This window comes from Lutzomyia longipalpis, chromosome 4, assembly GCF_024334085.1.
Source record: "Lutzomyia longipalpis isolate SR_M1_2022 chromosome 4, ASM2433408v1".
Lineage (NCBI taxonomy): Eukaryota > Metazoa > Arthropoda > Insecta > Diptera > Psychodidae > Lutzomyia > Lutzomyia longipalpis.
Genome location: NC_074710.1, coordinates 23,237,137 through 23,254,710, shown reverse-complemented (window position 1 = coordinate 23,254,710; position 17,574 = coordinate 23,237,137). Strand labels below are relative to the sequence as shown.

The 17,574-nt window shown below is 39.1% G+C and overlaps 9 protein-coding genes across 9 annotated transcripts in view; 4 read left to right on the top strand and 5 right to left on the bottom strand.

Annotated features, from left to right (window-relative positions):
* Positions 1 to 17,574, bottom strand: part of LOC129795035 (probable asparagine--tRNA ligase, mitochondrial) — a 1,173,171-nt gene that overhangs the window by 1,013,011 nt on the left and 142,586 nt on the right. The window lies entirely within an intron of this gene.
* Positions 639 to 7,950, top strand: LOC129795115 (protein artemis-like). Its single transcript, XM_055836156.1, is given in 3 exon segments — positions 639 to 937; positions 939 to 1,501; positions 1,575 to 7,950. Coding segments are annotated over 3 exon segments (909 nt in total). The 5' UTR covers positions 639 to 820; the 3' UTR covers positions 1,804 to 7,950.
* LOC129795082 (bestrophin-2-like) lies at positions 939 to 4,703 on the bottom strand. The gene has a single exon (XM_055836118.1). It carries the CDS (start codon positions 4,701 to 4,703, stop codon positions 3,858 to 3,860), a length of 846 nt encoding a protein of 281 aa, XP_055692093.1. The 3' UTR covers positions 939 to 3,857.
* LOC129795046 (protein artemis-like) lies at positions 1,738 to 15,905 on the top strand. The gene is made up of 3 exons (XM_055836066.1): positions 1,738 to 1,838; positions 8,483 to 9,464; positions 9,538 to 15,905. The coding sequence occupies exons 2-3, from the start codon at positions 8,515 to 8,517 to the stop codon at positions 9,764 to 9,766; spliced, it is 1,179 nt and encodes a 392-aa protein (XP_055692041.1). The 5' UTR covers positions 1,738 to 1,838; positions 8,483 to 8,514; the 3' UTR covers positions 9,767 to 15,905.
* On the bottom strand, positions 6,066 to 7,068 carry LOC129795087 (bestrophin-2-like). Its single transcript, XM_055836123.1, has one exon. The coding sequence runs from the start codon at positions 7,066 to 7,068 to the stop codon at positions 6,256 to 6,258; it is 813 nt and encodes a 270-aa protein (XP_055692098.1). The 3' UTR covers positions 6,066 to 6,255.
* Positions 9,701 to 17,474, top strand: LOC129795049 (protein artemis-like). The gene is made up of 3 exons (XM_055836070.1): positions 9,701 to 9,801; positions 16,036 to 17,017; positions 17,091 to 17,474. The coding sequence occupies exons 2-3, from the start codon at positions 16,068 to 16,070 to the stop codon at positions 17,317 to 17,319; spliced, it is 1,179 nt and encodes a 392-aa protein (XP_055692045.1). The 5' UTR covers positions 9,701 to 9,801; positions 16,036 to 16,067; the 3' UTR covers positions 17,320 to 17,474.
* LOC129795254 (bestrophin-4-like) lies at positions 11,378 to 13,471 on the bottom strand. The gene is made up of 5 exons (XM_055836338.1): positions 13,186 to 13,471; positions 13,021 to 13,131; positions 12,774 to 12,945; positions 11,869 to 12,684; positions 11,378 to 11,788 (listed from the first exon to the last, which is right to left on the bottom strand). The coding sequence occupies exons 1-5, from the start codon at positions 13,254 to 13,256 to the stop codon at positions 11,378 to 11,380; spliced, it is 1,581 nt and encodes a 526-aa protein (XP_055692313.1). The 5' UTR covers positions 13,257 to 13,471.
* On the bottom strand, positions 13,471 to 15,658 carry LOC129795016 (bestrophin-2-like). The gene is made up of 5 exons (XM_055836021.1): positions 15,557 to 15,658; positions 15,388 to 15,498; positions 15,145 to 15,316; positions 14,248 to 15,051; positions 13,471 to 14,028 (listed from the first exon to the last, which is right to left on the bottom strand). Exons 1-5 carry the CDS (start codon positions 15,625 to 15,627, stop codon positions 13,531 to 13,533), a joined length of 1,656 nt encoding a protein of 551 aa, XP_055691996.1. The 5' UTR covers positions 15,628 to 15,658; the 3' UTR covers positions 13,471 to 13,530.
* LOC129795047 (protein artemis-like) overlaps positions 17,248 to 17,574 on the top strand; it is a 10,621-nt gene continuing 10,294 nt past the window's right edge. Inside the window, exon 1 of the mRNA XM_055836067.1 lies at positions 17,248 to 17,354. The gene's annotated coding sequence lies outside the window, so the exon portion shown is untranslated. The remainder of the gene's footprint in view (positions 17,355 to 17,574) is intronic.

Below are 17,574 nucleotides of genomic sequence, written 5' to 3'. Positions count from 1 at the left end.
CTGCAGTTAAACTGCTCAATCAGCTTCGGAAGAATTGATTTTTTAGTTTTATTTCTGAATGTTCAATAATTTTTCTTCGCAAACAATAATTTTCTTCAAGCTTCTGCGAGATTTCTGTGAATCCTCTGATTTGAGATCAAATTATTTTATATTAATTTTTTTCATGAGAGCTTCAAAACTTCTTTTTTGAAAATGGAAGCTCTTTTAAAAGCAGAAAAGGAATGTAAAAAATTAAAATAAAAAGAAAGAAAGTTAAATTAAATTAAATTCATGGCGCCCCAAATGTAGTTCTGAAAGCTACCACACTGCTACTTTTTGGCACTGTTTGTTGAAGAGAAAAACGAAATCGGCCGGCGACTTTTCACCCCAAAATTGCTCCCCAAAAAAACCGCCCAGAAAACCCCAAAAACCCTCAGAAGAGGTGCAGGGGGCCCCAAAGAAGCCCCCTGCGGCAGGAAAAGCCGGAAAATTGCGTGGGAGCGAAGAAAATTAACTTTAAACACCGCCGCCAAAAGTTTTCGGCGTAGAACTCCAAACTCCAAAAATTCCGCACAAAAATCCGGGGAGTTGCGCCCCTAAATTTTTACAGAACCTCCCCAGAGGGCCCTCTGAGCATCCACTGCGATTTTTGAGTCCCAAAAATGTGTTTTTCTCATTATTTTCATTAATTTTTATTTTGTGCTAAGAAAAGTCAATTTTGGGACACCTTGACATAAGATGTTTACATTTTGAAGCGATTTCACAACATTTTGCTGATTTGACGGATTTATTTTTCCGTGCTCGTGAAGCTCATACGTTGTGTGACAAGTGCCAAGGGAGGATGAGTACCTTTCCTGGACCCCTTGTGGAGTTTCCTGGTGTATCAGTTGATCGTTTTGATGGTGAAAATCGTGAAAATTCCGTGTTCTTCCTATCCCATTGTCACACGGATCATATGGATTCGGGTTTTTGAGCGAATTCGCGGGAAGCTGGATAACGTCTATGTGGACTCAACATTCCTCTGCAAAAGCTACGAGGATTTCCCCTCCCGGTCTGTCAGCACAAAGACCATTGTGGATTTAATTGAGGAATGGACAGCAAAGTCTGAGGAGCATATTGTGTGGCTGAAGACTCCAGCTCACTACGGATCGGAATTTCTCTTCAAGGAGATCCACAAACGCACCCGGATGCCCCTTCATATTGAGCCATGGAATATGGCTGATTATGCGTACATCCCTGACATGGATGGTGTGTTCACGGTGGATGAGAAACAGAGTCAAATTCACGCGTGCTGGAAACCCGGATGTCCCGTCGTGAGGAGCAACGGAAAGAAAGTTCGTAAGATTCTCCCAACAGCCATGTTCTGGACAAACTGGAAGGAATCTCGAGACTTTGTGAAGATGACTAATTTCAACATTCGCGTCTGCTACTCCAGTCATTCCAGCATGCGGGAACTACGAGACTTTATTACCTTCCTGAGGCCAGCAAGTGTGAAATTGAATGTTATTCAGGAGTCCAAAAAGTAAGTTTGAAGGCTCTTTTTCTGGGCTGTTTTGGAGCCTAAAAAATAATCCTGATTTTCTTTTTTTAACCAGAACTGAGATGTACAACGCTCTGAGGAAAATTCTTGCCCAGGTTGATGCAGACAAAGAGAAAGAAGTGGCAGAAGATCCTGCAGCTGAAACTCCTGCCGCTGAGGAACCTGAGATAATTTCCTTCAAGAACATCAAGTTCAGAGACAAGCAGGATGTGGAATTCTCCATGAATTCCGAAGAAGAACCTGACGAAGCTCCAACCTTCATCCCCAAGAGGAAGAAGCGATAGTGGCTGCTGCAATAAGTCGATTTTTTCGTGCCTTGGTAAGTCGAATTTATTATTCGCCAGAATTCTAAAAGTTTTCGAATTTAATTAAGAAAAATATTTTTAAAGCAAGAAAGTAAAAAAAAATATTATTAAAAAAAATGTAAAACACTCAAATGCTTCATTTACAAGGAAGGGGGGTTTATCTGGACGAAATTATTCGAATCTTCGCTAATATTCGGATAATTCGAGCATAAAAACAATTAAATGACTTAAATCAAACTGAAAAGTAGTAAATTCAAACAGAAGAGGGATGATATCAGAAATTATGGGAACTTTTAGAGACATTTTAGAGGGATTTTTGAAGTTTTCTTTTAGAGAAAAATTTAATAAAAAAATAGCCTTAAATTCTCATTAAACGGCTAAAGGCTCTATCCAATTGTGACGCCAGAAAAGACTTTTTGTGACTCAAATATGTTATCATGACTCAACTTTTATCTTTGTTGACTCAATTATTAACTTATTTGTACTACAAAATACCTTTTTTGCGAGTTTTAATTTAAGGACACATCTAATTAAATTTCATATTTTAATTTTTTTTAACGTTTTGTCCTGTTTTTAAGAGCTAACAAGAGAGCCAAAAAGTAGTTCATGTAACAAAAAAAAAACAATTCATGCCGATAAATTTTTGGTTTTCAGTTCCAAAACTGCATAAAAAAAATATATTAAAGTCTCAAAAAAGACTAAACTCAAACCAAAAAGTCTTAAATACGTTTTTGGTTTTACTTTTCGATTTTGAGTTGTTCAATTTTTAGCAAAAGATGTTCATGTGAAGTCAAGCATTCAGATCTTCAGAAATATTCGCATAATTCACAAAAAGAAAACAAAATATTCGCCAGATAAACCGCGACAAGAAATTTTAATTTTATAACCATTAAAACAGAGAAATGGTTAGTAAATATGTCAAAAATTTCGATGTTTCATATGATTTACATTAGTTGACTATATTTACCCCAAGAGGCGTATTTTGATTTAATAATTTGTTCAGAAAAATCATTAAAAGTTTGTGAAAAATACATCTTGGCAACATTTTCTATACTAACCCAGCTTGTGAGAAAAATTATCGGATTGGAAAATTGCTAAAAGAAAAGTTTCGGAGAATAGATTTTCCACAATACACAAAAGTTTGGGGAATGGGCCAAAAATTTATTTTCATTCTAAAGTAGATACTGATCGGATAATCCTCAAATTATGTACAGTCAAATATTGTAGGTTGATTGGGCTTCTCACTCTAATTTTTTTTTCCGATTTATAAGTTTGGAGAAATTGGCATTTTAAAATTCCAAAATGACTTTACCCCGATCTCCCCTAAACGATTTTAAGGCTCAAAAAGCATTTTCTGTGCAGAAAAATTGCAGAAAATATAAGGAAAAGTATGATAGAAACAAGAAAAACGACAAAGAAGGCCCCAAAGCCCCTAAATCTTAGCACTCTTAGTTTTTTTTTTAGTGGAAATTGAAGACAGTGAAGACATGAAAACTGTTAATCCGCCATATTTGAATTTAAAACTCCGCAAAAGCATCACGGAGGATCAAAAGAGAAAAAAATGGATAGTAAAGAGGAAAATTCAAGCTTTTAATCTGAATCTGGTTCAATTTTATCCATATTTTTGTCAATAATTTGTTCAAGAAAAGCGCTCATATCTAAAGTTGTTGCAACGTCTTGTGTAGGGTTGGAAATCAACAGTTTATTCCTCTCCTGGCGTTCTTTTTCACGAGTTAAGCGAAGTTTTTCAAATTCATCATCTTCAGGTGTCTCATTGTCTTCCTCAAGACTTCCATCTGGCACAGTAATCGTGACTTTTGAACCTTCAGACAAGCTGGCCCTACTCGGAGCAGTTGATACTTGGGTAGTTTCCTTCAAGTATTGCATTGATTGCTCATCTTCTGTCCTGAAGAAACGCTCAAATGCCATTGTGACAGTATCAACGAGGTTCTCTGCACTCTGTCCTGGTTGATCTTGACCATTTTCAACATTCCCATCACTCTATTTAGGCAAAAACAAATGAAAAAGGAAGGTTAACAACAGAAAAACTCTTTTTTAAATCTTTGGTTGTTGGCTCGTACCATGTCATCCACAATGATTTTTGGTGGCAATTTAGAGGTTAGGTGTGCTTCAGCTTCTGGAATCTCAAGCTTAGATGTTGATGCTTCTGGGTGTTGTTCGTGAAATTCTTCCGCACCAGGAAGCTCATTTGGGAAGACTTCATCCCAGTATTGATCCTTAACCAGTTCCGGGTGTTCATCGTGCATCTCATCGACAATCATGTAGCATCCTTTGAGATTTTCATCAATCATCCAATTCACTTCGAAGTCTTCATCATCCTCCCCAAAGGGATTAATGAGGACTTCAGCTACTTTCAGCCATCCCATGTAGAAGAAGAATTGAAGCGTTGAGAAAAATGGGAAGTAGACATCTAAGGCTTGATCTTTCCCTTCATCACTACTCTCAAACCATTGGCTTGCCAAAATATTTGCGGCGCAGTACGAATAGACGGCCAAGGTGACTACTTGTGTGTAGACAAGAGGAATGGTGATAGTGTCGTACTTGAGAAGAATACTCGCACTGTCACGAAGGCTGTTAAGCTGATCAATAAGTGTCTTCACGGCAAAGTCATCCCGTATGAGACCTTCCTTGCGGGCACGAGTCACGATACTTGCTGCCCAAACAATTGGCATCCAATGCTTCGAAGGACGCGGAAAACGTTCATCCATTTTGGCTATTATAGTTCGTTCACTGTCCGTTAGGAGGCCAGCTTCCACGAGCCGTTGGAGCGTTGGGAAGCGCTTCTTAACGCGCGGGGCTACTCTTATTAGAACCATTGTTATGCAGAGGCAAACGTACCTGACTATTGTTCGTCTCATTAACCTTCCTCGTTCGTCCTGTAAGAAAATTCATTATTTGTAGTATTTCAAGGACCTGATGAAGGAATCACAATGACAACGGTTATTTTTTGAATTTCATATCTCACCTGTCCGATGATGTAAGAACTCACAAACAATGATATTGAATTCGGTTTGGGAATTGTTGTGTACTGTTCCCACCATCTCTTCACGACAATGGTCACATAGAAGCCAAGAACGAAGGAAATTGGGATGTATTTGGTGTAAAGTGAAGCATAAAGGACCAGACATACGAATATTCTACGAAAAACAAACAAAATGTTAACAAAATTTTTTTAGGTTACGTTAAGCACGTTTTTCTCCATTTTTACTCACTTCTTTTGCTCTTCATCCAAATAAAATCGATAAAGGAAATTAAGTGCGTAATAAGCTGAAAGATACGTCACCAAGTCCACCCATACAAGTTTGTAGATGCTTCCGCGCCACCTTGAAAAAGAAAAGAATTCTTAAAATTCAATTTTGAGTTTTCAAAAGACTCACCTTAGCAGGAGCTTGAGGAAGCATCCGAATCCTCTGCATGTGGCAACTTCCGCTGTATACGTGACGGTCATCTTGTTGCAGCATCAACTCTTTTGTCCGTATAGACTGCAATCTCAGGTTAACCAGCTAAAGGCAATGCTAAATTAAATGATAATTTAACCGTCGATTTCTGCGATGTTTTCAATGTTTTGAAGTTTCCACGACAATAATTCAATTCACGCGATTTCGTGAATTACTTTGATTTCATCAAAAAATTAAATTCAACGGCAAAATATAAATAAAAAGCTTGAAATGAAGGAAATTTTTATTGGTTAAACGAACATTTTAAACATTGTGAAATTTTCCTCTAGAGGCGCTGATTAACCTACTCCGTAATCTTTGTCACAAGCTGCTCAAGCAATGCATCTACATCCATGGTTCCTTGGGGTATGTTAAGTGATTCAAGAGTAATTTGTTGCTGCTTCTTACGCTCCTGGCGTTCTTTTTCACGTTCCAAACGTAATTTTTCAAATTCATCATCGCCATTTTGTTCCGCCATTTTGGTATCTTCCTGTTTACTGCATCCTTCTTTTGTGGAATCGTCATTGTTCTCACTTCTCGACTTGTTGAGGTTATTGTCTGCTGAAGACGTGGTAGGAGGAGGCTGATCAGAGGATGTTAAAGCTGTGAGAATTTCATCAAGGTCCGTTTTAGGCGCTTCTTCCTTACTCGATTGGCTTTCTTCCCGGCTGAAGTAACGCTTTAGGGCTAAAGTGACTATATTCTCAAGATTCACAGAGTCGGGATCGCTCGTTGTGGATTCATTGTGTGCTCCTAATTGGTTTTTATCCGCGTTGTCATCGATCTGTTTGAAATTAATGAATTTGATTGAATTATTAGGTATTAGAAGCAAATCAGAGGGAAGCTTTGATAAAGCAAGCCAGAGGCCTGCTTGATGAAGCAAGGCTGAGAAAACTGACGAAGTATGTCTCCTTAGGCAAAGAGCCATATTGAAAACAGCCACAGAAATCCAATAACAGTTTATATAAACTAACTAAAGAATAAGACTTCTAGTACCAACCGTTTTGATGTCCACTGAAGTCTTCGAAGGTGTTTTCTGGACTTCAATGTCAGCAGTTGATGATTTCGGTGGTTGTTCGCGGAATTCTTTTGTTTCCTCTGTGTAAGGTAGCTCGCTAGGGAAGACTTGATCCCAGTATTGATCCTTAACCAGCTCGGGATGTTCATCGTGCATAAAATCGACAATCATGTATGTTTCCTGGAGATTCCGATCCACCATCCAGTTCACTTCGAAGTCTTCATCATCCTTCCCAAAGGGATTAATGAGGACTTCAGCTACTTTCAGCCATCCCATGTAGAAGAAGAATTGGAGGGTTGCGAAAAAGGGGAAATTCAGTGGAATTGAGAAGCCATTAATTTCGTCATCATAGTCACGCCACTGACTACCCATAATGGTTGCAAAGCAGTACGAATAGACAGCTATGGTGACTACTTGCGTGTACACGAGAGGTATACTGATGGTGTCGTATTCACTAAGAATCCCGCATTTTAGGCGGACCTTATTTAATTCATCAATCATTGACTTTACGGCAAAATCATCACGTATTCTTCCTTCTTTCCGGGCACGCGTCACGATACTTGCTGCCCAAACTATTGGCATCCAGTGCTTCGAAGGACGCGGAAAACGTTCATTCATGTTTGCTATTATTGCACGTTCGTTTTCCGTGAGGAGTCCAGCCTCTACGAGTTGCTGGAGCGTTGGAAAGCGCCTCTTCACACGCGGAGAGATATTTATGAAAACCATTGTAATGCAGAGGCAAACGTACCGGACTATAGTTCGTCTCATTAAACGTCCTCCTTCATCCTGTAAGAAAATTCAGTAATTTATACTCCAAGTACCTGATGAAGGGGTCAGAATCCTTGAAAAGGAATAAAGAAAACTTAAACCTTAACATACCTGTCCGTGAATATTTGCACTAACAAGTACAGAGATGGAAAAGGGTAGAGGGATTGTTAGGTACTGATCCCACCATCGTGTCATCACCATTGAGACGTAGAAGCCCAGAACGAAGGAGAGAGGAATGAGATTTGCGTAGGAGTTGAAGTAAATGACCAAGCCATCAAAGTAACTGAAAAAAAAACAAATTTTAGAATTTTTTTTAGGTTACGTTAAGGACGCTTTTCTCCATTTTTACTCACTTCTTTTGCTCTTCATCCAAGACAAAGCGATAGATGAGATTAAGTGTATAATAAATAGAGAGAAATGTAACCAAGTCCAGCCATACTAGTTTGTAGATGCTTCCGCGCCATCTTGAAAAGGAAAAGATTTTTTTTTAAATTCAATTTATTTGAGTTTTCAAAGGACTTACCTTAGCAGGAGCTTGAGGAAGCATCCGAATCCTCTGCACGTGGCAACTTCCGCTGTGTATGTGATGGTCATCCCGTTAAAATCGTTACTGCTACAGTTAAACTGCTCAATTAGCTTCAGAAGAATTGATTTTTTTAGTTTTATTTCTGAATGTTCAATAATTTTTCTTCGCAAACAATAATTTTCTTCAAGAATATATCGAGATTTCTGTGAATCCTTTGATTTGAGATCAAATTATTTTATATTAATTTTTTTCATGAGAGCTTCAAAACTTCTTTTTTGAAAATGGAAGCTCTTTTAAAAGCATAAAAGGAATGTAAAAAATTAAGAAAGTTAAATTAAATTAATTTTTGATCTTTTTGATTACTCTTTGAATTTGACGACCCAAATGTAGTTCCAAAGGCTACCACACTGCTACTTTTTGGCACTGTTTGTTGAAGAGAAAAACGAAAACGGCCGGCGACTTTTCCACCCCATAATTGCTCCCCGAAAAACCGCCCAGAAAACCTCAAAAACCCTCAGAGGAGGTGCAGGGGGCCCCAAAGAAGTCCCCTGCGGCAGGAAAAGCCGGAAAATTGCGTGGGAGCGAAGAAAATTGTCTTTAAACACCGCCGCCAAAAGTTTTCGGCGTAGAACTCCAAACTCCAAAAATTCCGCCAAAAATCCGGGGAGTTGCGCACCTAAATTATTACTGAAGCCCCCAGGGGGCCCCCTGAGCATCCACTGCGATTTTTGAGTCCCAAAAATGTGTTTTTCTCATTATTTTCATTAATTTTTATTTTGTGCTAAGAAAAGTCAATTTTGGGACACCTTGACATAAGATGTTTACATTTCGAAGCGATTTCACAACATTTTGCTGATTTGACGGATTTACTTTTCCGTGCCTGTGAAGCTCATTCGTTGTGTGACAAGTGCCAAGGGAGGATGAGTACCTTTCCTGGACCCCTTGTGGAGTTTCCTGGTGTATCAGTTGATCGTTTTGATGGTGAAAATCGTGAAAATTCCGTGTTCTTCCTATCCCATTGTCACACGGATCATATGGTTGGTTTGCATTTGGGAGCACTTCCTGGCCCACTGTATGTGAGTGAGATTTCCGCTGTGATCCTCCGACAGAGATATCCCCAATTGGAGGATGTTAGAACGTTGGAAATTGGCGTGGAGACGGAAGTTCAGCTGAAGAATGGAAGTGTGCGTGTTACGGCAATCCCTGCTGGGCATTGTCCAGGATCTGTGATGTTCCTCTTTGAAGCACCCACATTCCGTGTTCTCTATACGGGAGATTTCCGTCTCAGGGAGAAGGATGTGCGGAATATTCGGGTTTTTGAGCGAATTCGCGGGAAGCTGGATAACGTCTATGTGGACTCAACATTCCTCTGCAAAAGCTACGAGGATTTCCCCTCCCGGTCTGTCAGCACAAAGACCATTGTGGATTTAATTGAGGAATGGACAGCAAAGTCTGAGGAGCATATTGTGTGGCTGAAGACTCCAGCTCACTACGGATCGGAATTTCTCTTCAAGGAGATCCACAAACGCACCCGGATGCCCCTTCATATTGAGCCATGGAATATGGCTGATTATGCGTACATCCCTGACATGGATGGTGTGTTCACGGTGGATGAGAAACAGAGTCAAATTCACGCGTGCTGGAAACCCGGATGTCCCGTCGTGAGGAGCAACGGAAAGAAAGTTCGTAAGATTCTCCCAACAGCCATGTTCTGGACAAACTGGAAGGAATCTCGAGACTTTGTGAAGATGACTAATTTCAACATTCGCGTCTGCTACTCCAGTCATTCCAGCATGCGGGAACTACGAGACTTTATTACCTTCCTGAGGCCAGCAAGTGTGAAATTGAATGTTATTCAGGAGTCCAAAAAGTAAGTTTGAAGGCTCTTTTTCTGGGCTGTTTTGGAGCCTAAAAAATAATCCTGATTTTCTTTTTTTAACCAGAACTGAGATGTACAACGCTCTGAGGAAAATTCTTGCCCAGGTTGATGCAGACAAAGAGAAAGAAGTGGCAGAAGATCCTGCAGCTGAAACTCCTGCCGCTGAGGAACCTGAGATAATTTCCTTCAAGAACATCAAGTTCAGAGACAAGCAGGATGTGGAATTCTCCATGAATTCCGAAGAAGAACCTGACGAAGCTCCAACCTTCATCCCCAAGAGGAAGAAGCGATAGTGGCTGCTGCAATAAGTCGATTTTTTCGTGCCTTGGTAAGTCGAATTTATTATTCGCCAGAATTCTAAAAGTTTTCGAATTTAATTAAGAAAAATATTTTTAAAGCAAGAAAGTAAAAAAAAATATTATTAAAAAAAATGTAAAACACTCAAATGCTTCATTTACAAGGAAGGGGGGTTTATCTGGACGAAATTATTCGAATCTTCGCTAATATTCGGATAATTCGAGCATAAAAACAATTAAATGACTTAAATCAAACTGAAAAGTAGTAAATTCAAACAGAAGAGGGATGATATCAGAAATTATGGGAACTTTTAGAGACATTTTAGAGGGATTTTTGAAGTTTTCTTTTAGAGAAAAATTTAATAAAAAAATAGCCTTAAATTCTCATTAAACGGCTAAAGGCTCTATCCAATTGTGACGCCAGAAAAGACTTTTTGTGACTCAAATATGTTATCATGACTCAACTTTTATCTTTGTTGACTCAATTATTAACTTATTTGTACTACAAAATACCTTTTTTGCGAGTTTTAATTTAAGGACACATCTAATTAAATTTCATATTTTAATTTTTTTTAACGTTTTGTCCTGTTTTTAAGAGCTAACAAGAGAGCCAAAAAGTAGTTCATGTAACAAAAAAAAAACAATTCATGCCGATAAATTTTTGGTTTTCAGTTCCAAAACTGCATAAAAAAAATATATTAAAGTCTCAAAAAAGACTAAACTCAAACCAAAAAGTCTTAAATACGTTTTTGGTTTTACTTTTCGATTTTGAGTTGTTCAATTTTTAGCAAAAGATGTTCATGTGAAGTCAAGCATTCAGATCTTCAGAAATATTCGCATAATTCACAAAAAGAAAACAAAATATTCGCCAGATAAACCGCGACAAGAAATTTTAATTTTATAACCATTAAAACAGAGAAATGGTTAGTAAATATGTCAAAAATTTCGATGTTTCATATGATTTACATTAGTTGACTATATTTACCCCAAGAGGCGTATTTTGATTTAATAATTTGTTCAGAAAAATCATTAAAAGTTTGTGAAAAATACATCTTGGCAACATTTTCTATACTAACCCAGCTTGTGAGAAAAATTATCGGATTGGAAAATTGCTAAAAGAAAAGTTTCGGAGAATAGATTTTCCACAATACACAAAAGTTTGGGGAATGGGCCAAAAATTTATTTTCATTCTAAAGTAGATACTGATCGGATAATCCTCAAATTATGTACAGTCAAATATTGTAGGTTGATTGGGCTTCTCACTCTAATTTTTTTTTCCGATTTATAAGTTTGGAGAAATTGGCATTTTAAAATTCCAAAATGACTTTACCCCGATCTCCCCTAAACGATTTTAAGGCTCAAAAAGCATTTTCTGTGCAGAAAAATTGCAGAAAATATAAGGAAAAGTATGATAGAAACAAGAAAAACGACAAAGAAGGCCCCAAAGCCCCTAAATCTTAGCACTCTTAGTTTTTTTTTTAGTGGAAATTGAAGACAGTGAAGACATGAAAACTGTTAATCCGCCATATTTGAATTTAAAACTCCGCAAAAGCATCACGGAGGATCAAAAGAGAAAAAAATGGATAGTAAAGAGGAAAATTCAAGCTTTTAATCTGAATCTGGTTCAATTTTATCCATATTTTTGTCAATAATTTGTTCAAGAAAAGCGCTCATATCTAAAGTTGTTGCAACGTCTTGTGTAGGGTTGGAAATCAACAGTTTATTCCTCTCCTGGCGTTCTTTTTCACGAGTTAAGCGAAGTTTTTCAAATTCATCATCTTCAGGTGTCTCATTGTCTTCCTCAAGACTTCCATCTGGCACAGTAATCGTGACTTTTGAACCTTCAGACAAGCTGGCCCTACTCGGAGCAGTTGATACTTGGGTAGTTTCCTCCAAGTATTGCATTGATTGCTCATCTTCTGTCCTGAAGAAACGCTCAAATGCCATTGTGACAGTATCAACGAGGTTCTCTGCACTCTGTCCTGGTTGATCTTGACCATTTTCAACATTCCCATCACTCTATTTAGGCAAAAACAAATGAAAAAGGAAGGTTAACAACAGAAAAACTCTTTTTTAAGTCTTTGGTTGTTGGCTCGTACCATGTCATCCACAATGATTTTTGGTGGCAATTTAGAGGTTAGGTGTGCTTCAGCTTCTGGAATCTCAAGCTTAGATGTTGATGCTTCTGGGTGTTGTTCGTGAAATTCTTCCGCACCAGGAAGCTCATTTGGGAAGACTTCATCCCAGTATTGATCCTTCATCAACTCCGGATGCTCATGATGCATCTCATCGACAATCATGTAGCATCCTTTGAGATTTTCATCAATCATCCAATTCACTTCGAAGTCTTCATCATCCTCCCCAAAGGGATTAATGAGGACTTCAGCTACTTTCAGCCATCCCATGTAGAAGAAGAATTGAAGCGTTGAGAAAAATGGGAAGTAGACATCTAAGGCTTGATCTTTCCCTTCATCACTACTCTCAAACCATTGGCTTGCCAAAATATTTGCGGCGCAGTACGAATAGACGGCCAAGGTGACTACTTGTGTGTAGACAAGAGGAATGGTGATAGTGTCGTACTTGAGAAGAATACTCGCACTGTCACGAAGGCTGTTAAGCTGATCAATAAGTGTCTTCACGGCAAAGTCATCCCGTATGAGACCTTCCTTGCGGGCACGAGTCACGATACTTGCTGCCCAAACAATTGGCATCCAATGCTTCGAAGGACGCGGAAAACGTTCATCCATTTTGGCTATTATAGTTCGTTCACTGTCCGTTAGGAGGCCAGCTTCCACGAGCCGTTGGAGCGTTGGGAAGCGCTTCTTCACTCTTGGGGCTACTCTTATTAGAACCATTGTTATGCAGAGGCAAACGTATCGGACTATAGTTCGTCTCATTAATCGTCCTCGTTCGTCCTGTAAGAAAATCCATTATTTGTAGTATTTCAAGGACCTGATGAAGGGATCACAATGTCAACGGTTACTTTTTGAATTTCATAACTCACCTGTCCGATGATGTAAGAACTCACAAACATTGATATTGAATTCGGTTTGGGAATTGTTGTGTACTGTTCCCACCATCTCTTCACGACAATGGTCACATAGAAGCCAAGAACGAAGGAAATTGGGATGTATTTGGTGTAAAGTGAAGCATAAAGGACTAGACCCACGAATATTCTACGAAAAACAAACAAAATGTTAACAAAATTTTTTTAGGTTACGTTAAGCACGCCTTTCTCCATTTTTACTCACTTCTTTTGCTCATCATCCAAATAAAATCGATAAAGGAAATTAAGTGCGTAATAAGCTGAAAGATACGTCACCAAGTCCACCCACACAAGTTTGTAGATGCTTCCGCGCCATCTTGAAAAAGAAAAGAATTCTTAAAATTCAATTTTGAGTTTTCAAAAGACTCACCTTAGCAGGAGCTTGAGGAAGCATCCGAATCCTCTGCACGTGGCAACTTCCGCTGTGTACGTGACGGTCATCTTGTTGCAGCATCAACTCTTTTGTCCGTATAGACTGCAATCTCAGGTTAACCAGCTAAAGGCAATGCTAAATTAAATGATAATTTAACCGTCGATTTCTGCGATGTTTTCAATGTTTTGAAGTTTCCACGACAATAATTCAATTCACGCGATTTCGTGAATTACTTTGATTTCATCAAAAAATTAATTCAACGGCAAAATATAAATAAAAAGCTTGAAATGAAGGAAATTTTTATTGGTTAAACGGCTATTTTAAACATTGTGAAATTTTCCTCTAGAGGCGCTGATTAACCTGCTCCGTAATATTTGTCACAAGCTGCTCAAGCAATGCATCTACATCCATGGATCCTTGTGGTATGTTAAGTGATTCAAGAGTAATTTGCTGCTGCTTCTTACGCTCCTGGCGTTCTTTTTCACGTTCCAAACGTAATTTTTCAAATTCATCATCGCCATTTTGTTCCGCCATTTTGGTATCTTCCTGTTTACTGCATCCTTCTTTTGTGGAATCGTCCTTGTTCTCACTTCTCGACTTGTTGAGGTTATTGTCTGCTGAAGACGTGGTGGGAGGATGCCGATCAGAGGATGTTAAAGCTGTGAGAATTTCATCAAGGTCCGTTTTAGGCGCTTCTTCCTTACTCGATTGGCTATCTTCCCGGCTGAAGTAACGCTTTAGGGCTAAAGTGACTATATTCTCAAGATTCACAGAGTCGGGATCGCTCGTTGTGGATTCATTGTGTGCTCCTAATTGGTTTTTATCCGCGTTGTCATCGATCTGTTTGAAATTAATGAATTTGATTGAATTATTAGGTATTAGAAGCAAATCAGAGGGAAGCTTTGATAAAGCAAGCCAGAAGCCTGCTTGATGAAGCAAGTCTGAGAAAACTGACGAAGTATGTCTCCTTAGGCAAAGAGCCATATTGAAAACAGACACAGAAATCCAATAACAGTTTATAAAAAAAACTAACTAAAGAATAAGACTTATAGTACCAACCGTTTTATTGTCCACTGAAGTCTTCGAAGGTGTTTTCTGGACTTCAATGTCAGCAGTTGATGATTTCGGTGGTTGTTCGCGGAATTCTTTTGTTTCCTCTGTGTAAGGTAGTTCGCTAGGGAAGACTTCATCCCAGTATTGATCCTTAACCAGCTCGGGATGTTCATCGTGCATCAAATTGACAATCATGTATGTTTCCTGGAGATTCCGATCCACCATCCAGTTCACTTCGAAGTCCTCATCATCCTCCCCAAAGGGATTAATGAGGACTTCAGCCACTTTCAGCCATCCCATGTAGAAGAAGAATTGGAGGGTTGCGAAAAAGGGGAAATTCAGTGGAATTGAGAAGCCATTAATTTCGTCATCATAGTCACGCCACTGACTACCCATAATGGTTGCAAAGCAGTACGAATAGACAGCTATGGTGACTACTTGCGTGTACACGAGAGGTATACTGATGGTGTCGTATTCACCAAGATTCCCGCATTTTAGGCGGACTTTATTTAATTCATCAATCATTGACTTTACGGCAAAGTCATCACGTATTCTTCCTTCTTTCCGGGCACGCGTCACGATACTTGCTGCCCAAACTATTGGCATCCAGTGCTTTGAAGTACGCGGAAAACGTTCATTCATGTTTGCTATTATTGCACGTTCGTTATCCGTGAGGAGCCCAGCCTCTACGAGTTGCTGGAGCGTTGGAAAGCGCCTCTTCACACGCGGAGCGATATTTATGAAAACCATTGTAATGCAGAGGCAAACGTACCGGACTATAGTTCGTCTCATTAAACGTCCTCCTTCATCCTGTAAGAAAATTCAGTAATTTATACTTCAAGTACCTGATGAAGGGGTCAGAATCATTGAAAAAGAATGAAGAAAATTTGAACCTTAACGTACCTGTCCGTGAATATTTGCACTAACAAGCACAGAGATGGAAAAGGGTAGAGGAATTGTTAGGTACTGATCCCACCATCGTGTCATCACCATTGAGACGTAGAAGCCCAGAACGAAGGAGAGAGGAATGAGATTTGTGTAGGAGTTGAAGTAAATGACCAAGCCTTCAAAGTAACTGAAAAAAAAACAAATTTTAGAATTTTTTTTAGGTTACGTTAAGGACGCCTTTCTCCATTTTTTACTCACTTCTTTTGCTCTTCATCCAAGACAAAGCGATAGATAATATTAAATGTGTAATAAATGGAGAGAAATGTAACCAAATCTAGCCATACTAGTTTGTAGATGCTTCCGCGCCATCTTGAAAAGGAAAAGATTTTTTTTTAATTCAATTTATTTGAGTTTTCAAAGGACTTACCTTAGCAGGAGCTTGAGGAAGCATCCGAATCCTCTGCATGTGGCAACCTCTGCTGTATACGTGATGGTCATCCTGATGAAACAGTTGCTGCAGTTAAACTGCTCAATCAGCTTCGGAAGAATTGATTTTTTAGTTTTATTTCTGAATGTTCAATAATTTTTCTTCGCAAACAATAATTTTCTTCAAGATTCTGCGAGATTTCTGTGAATCCTCTGATTTGAGATCAAATTATTTTATATTAATTTTTTTCATGAGAGCTTCAAAACTTCTTTTTTGAAAATGGAAGCTCTTTTAAAAGCAGAAAAGGAATGTAAAAAATTAAAATAAAAAGAAAGAAAGTTAAATTAAATTTTCATTAATTTTTATTTTGTGCTAAGAAAAGTCAATTTTGGGACACCTTAACATAAGATGTTTACATTTTGAAGCGATTTCACAACATTTTGCTGATTTGACGGATTTACTTTTCCGTGCCTGTGAAGCTCATTCGTTGTGTGACAAGTGCCAAGGGAGGATGAGTACCTTTCCTGGACCCCTTGTGGAGTTTCCTGGTGTATCAGTTGATCGTTTTGATGGTGAAAATCGTGAAAATTCCGTGTTCTTCCTATCCCATTGTCACACGGATCATATGGTTGGTTTGCATTTGGGAGCACTTCCTGGCCCACTGTATGTGAGTGAGATTTCCGCTGTGATCCTCCGACAGAGATATCCCCAATTGGAGGATGTTAGAACGTTGGAAATTGGCGTGGAGACGGAAGTTCAGCTGAAGAATGGAAGTGTGCGTGTTACGGCAATCCCTGCTGGGCATTGTCCAGGATCTGTGATGTTCCTCTTTGAAGCACCCACATTCCGTGTTCTCTATACGGGAGATTTCCGTCTCAGGGAGAAGGATGTGCGGAATATTCGGGTTTTTGAGCGAATTCGCGGGAAGCTGGATAACGTCTATGTGGACTCAACATTCCTCTGCAAAAGCTACGAGGATTTCCCCTCCCGGTCTGTCAGCACAAAGACCATTGTGGATTTAATTGAGGAATGGACAGCAAAGTCTGAGGAGCATATTGTGTGGCTGAAGACTCCAGCTCACTACGGATCGGAATTTCTCTTCAAGGAGATCCACAAACGCACCCGGATGCCCCTTCATATTGAGCCATGGAATATGGCTGATTATGCGTACATCCCTGACATGGATGGTGTGTTCACGGTGGATGAGAAACAGAGTCAAATTCACGCGTGCTGGAAACCCGGATGTCCCGTCGTGAGGAGCAACGGAAAGAAAGTTCGTAAGATTCTCCCAACAGCCATGTTCTGGACAAACTGGAAGGAATCTCGAGACTTTGTGAAGATGACTAATTTCAACATTCGCGTCTGCTACTCCAGTCATTCCAGCATGCGGGAACTACGAGACTTTATTACCTTCCTGAGGCCAGCAAGTGTGAAATTGAATGTTATTCAGGAGTCCAAAAAGTAAGTTTGAAGGCTCTTTTTCTGGGCTGTTTTGGAGCCTAAAAAATAATCCTGATTTTCTTTTTTTAACCAGAACTGAGATGTACAACGCTCTGAGGAAAATTCTTGCCCAGGTTGATGCAGACAAAGAGAAAGAAGTGGCAGAAGATCCTGCAGCTGAAACTCCTGCCGCTGAGGAACCTGAGATAATTTCCTTCAAGAACATCAAGTTCAGAGACAAGCAGGATGTGGAATTCTCCATGAATTCCGAAGAAGAACCTGACGAAGCTCCAACCTTCATCCCCAAGAGGAAGAAGCGATAGTGGCTGCTGCAATAAGTCGATTTTTTCGTGCCTTGGTAAGTCGAATTTATTATTCGCCAGAATTCTAAAAGTTTTCGAATTTAATTAAGAGAAAATATTTTAAAACAAGAAAGTAAAAAAAAATATTTAAAAAAATGTAAAACACTCAAATGCTTCATTTACAAGGAAGGGGTGTTTATCTGGACGAAATTATTCGAATCTTCGCTAATATTCGGGTAATTCAAGCATAAATGTACGGGTAAGCTGACCAAGCTT

Excerpts from the sequence above, each read along its gene's own strand:
- LOC129795087 (XM_055836123.1), bottom strand. The coding sequence starts at position 7,068 with ATGAGACGAACTATAGTCCGGTACGTTTGCCTCTGCATTACAATGGTT.
- LOC129795046 (XM_055836066.1), top strand. The coding sequence starts at position 8,515 with ATGAGTACCTTTCCTGGACCCCTTGTGGAGTTTCCTGGTGTATCAGTT. Across the intron at positions 9,465-9,537 it reads GTTATTCAGGAGTCCAAAAA|AACTGAGATGTACAACGCTC; the intron begins GTAAGTTTGAAG and ends TTTTTTAACCAG.
- LOC129795254 (XM_055836338.1), bottom strand. The coding sequence starts at position 13,256 with ATGACCGTCACGTACACAGCGGAAGTTGCCACGTGCAGAGGATTCGGA. Across the intron at positions 13,132-13,185 it reads TTCCTCAAGCTCCTGCTAAG|ATGGCGCGGAAGCATCTACA; the intron begins GTGAGTCTTTTG and ends TTCTTTTTCAAG. Across the intron at positions 12,685-12,773 it reads GTTCTTACATCATCGGACAG|GACGAACGAGGACGATTAAT; the intron begins GTGAGTTATGAA and ends ATTTTCTTACAG.
- LOC129795049 (XM_055836070.1), top strand. The coding sequence starts at position 16,068 with ATGAGTACCTTTCCTGGACCCCTTGTGGAGTTTCCTGGTGTATCAGTT. Across the intron at positions 17,018-17,090 it reads GTTATTCAGGAGTCCAAAAA|AACTGAGATGTACAACGCTC; the intron begins GTAAGTTTGAAG and ends TTTTTTAACCAG.
- LOC129795016 (XM_055836021.1), bottom strand. The coding sequence starts at position 15,627 with ATGACCATCACGTATACAGCAGAGGTTGCCACATGCAGAGGATTCGGA. Across the intron at positions 15,499-15,556 it reads TTCCTCAAGCTCCTGCTAAG|ATGGCGCGGAAGCATCTACA; the intron begins GTAAGTCCTTTG and ends TTCCTTTTCAAG. Across the intron at positions 15,052-15,144 it reads GTGCAAATATTCACGGACAG|GATGAAGGAGGACGTTTAAT; the intron begins GTACGTTAAGGT and ends ATTTTCTTACAG.
- LOC129795082 (XM_055836118.1), bottom strand. The coding sequence starts at position 4,703 with ATGAGACGAACAATAGTCAGGTACGTTTGCCTCTGCATAACAATGGTT.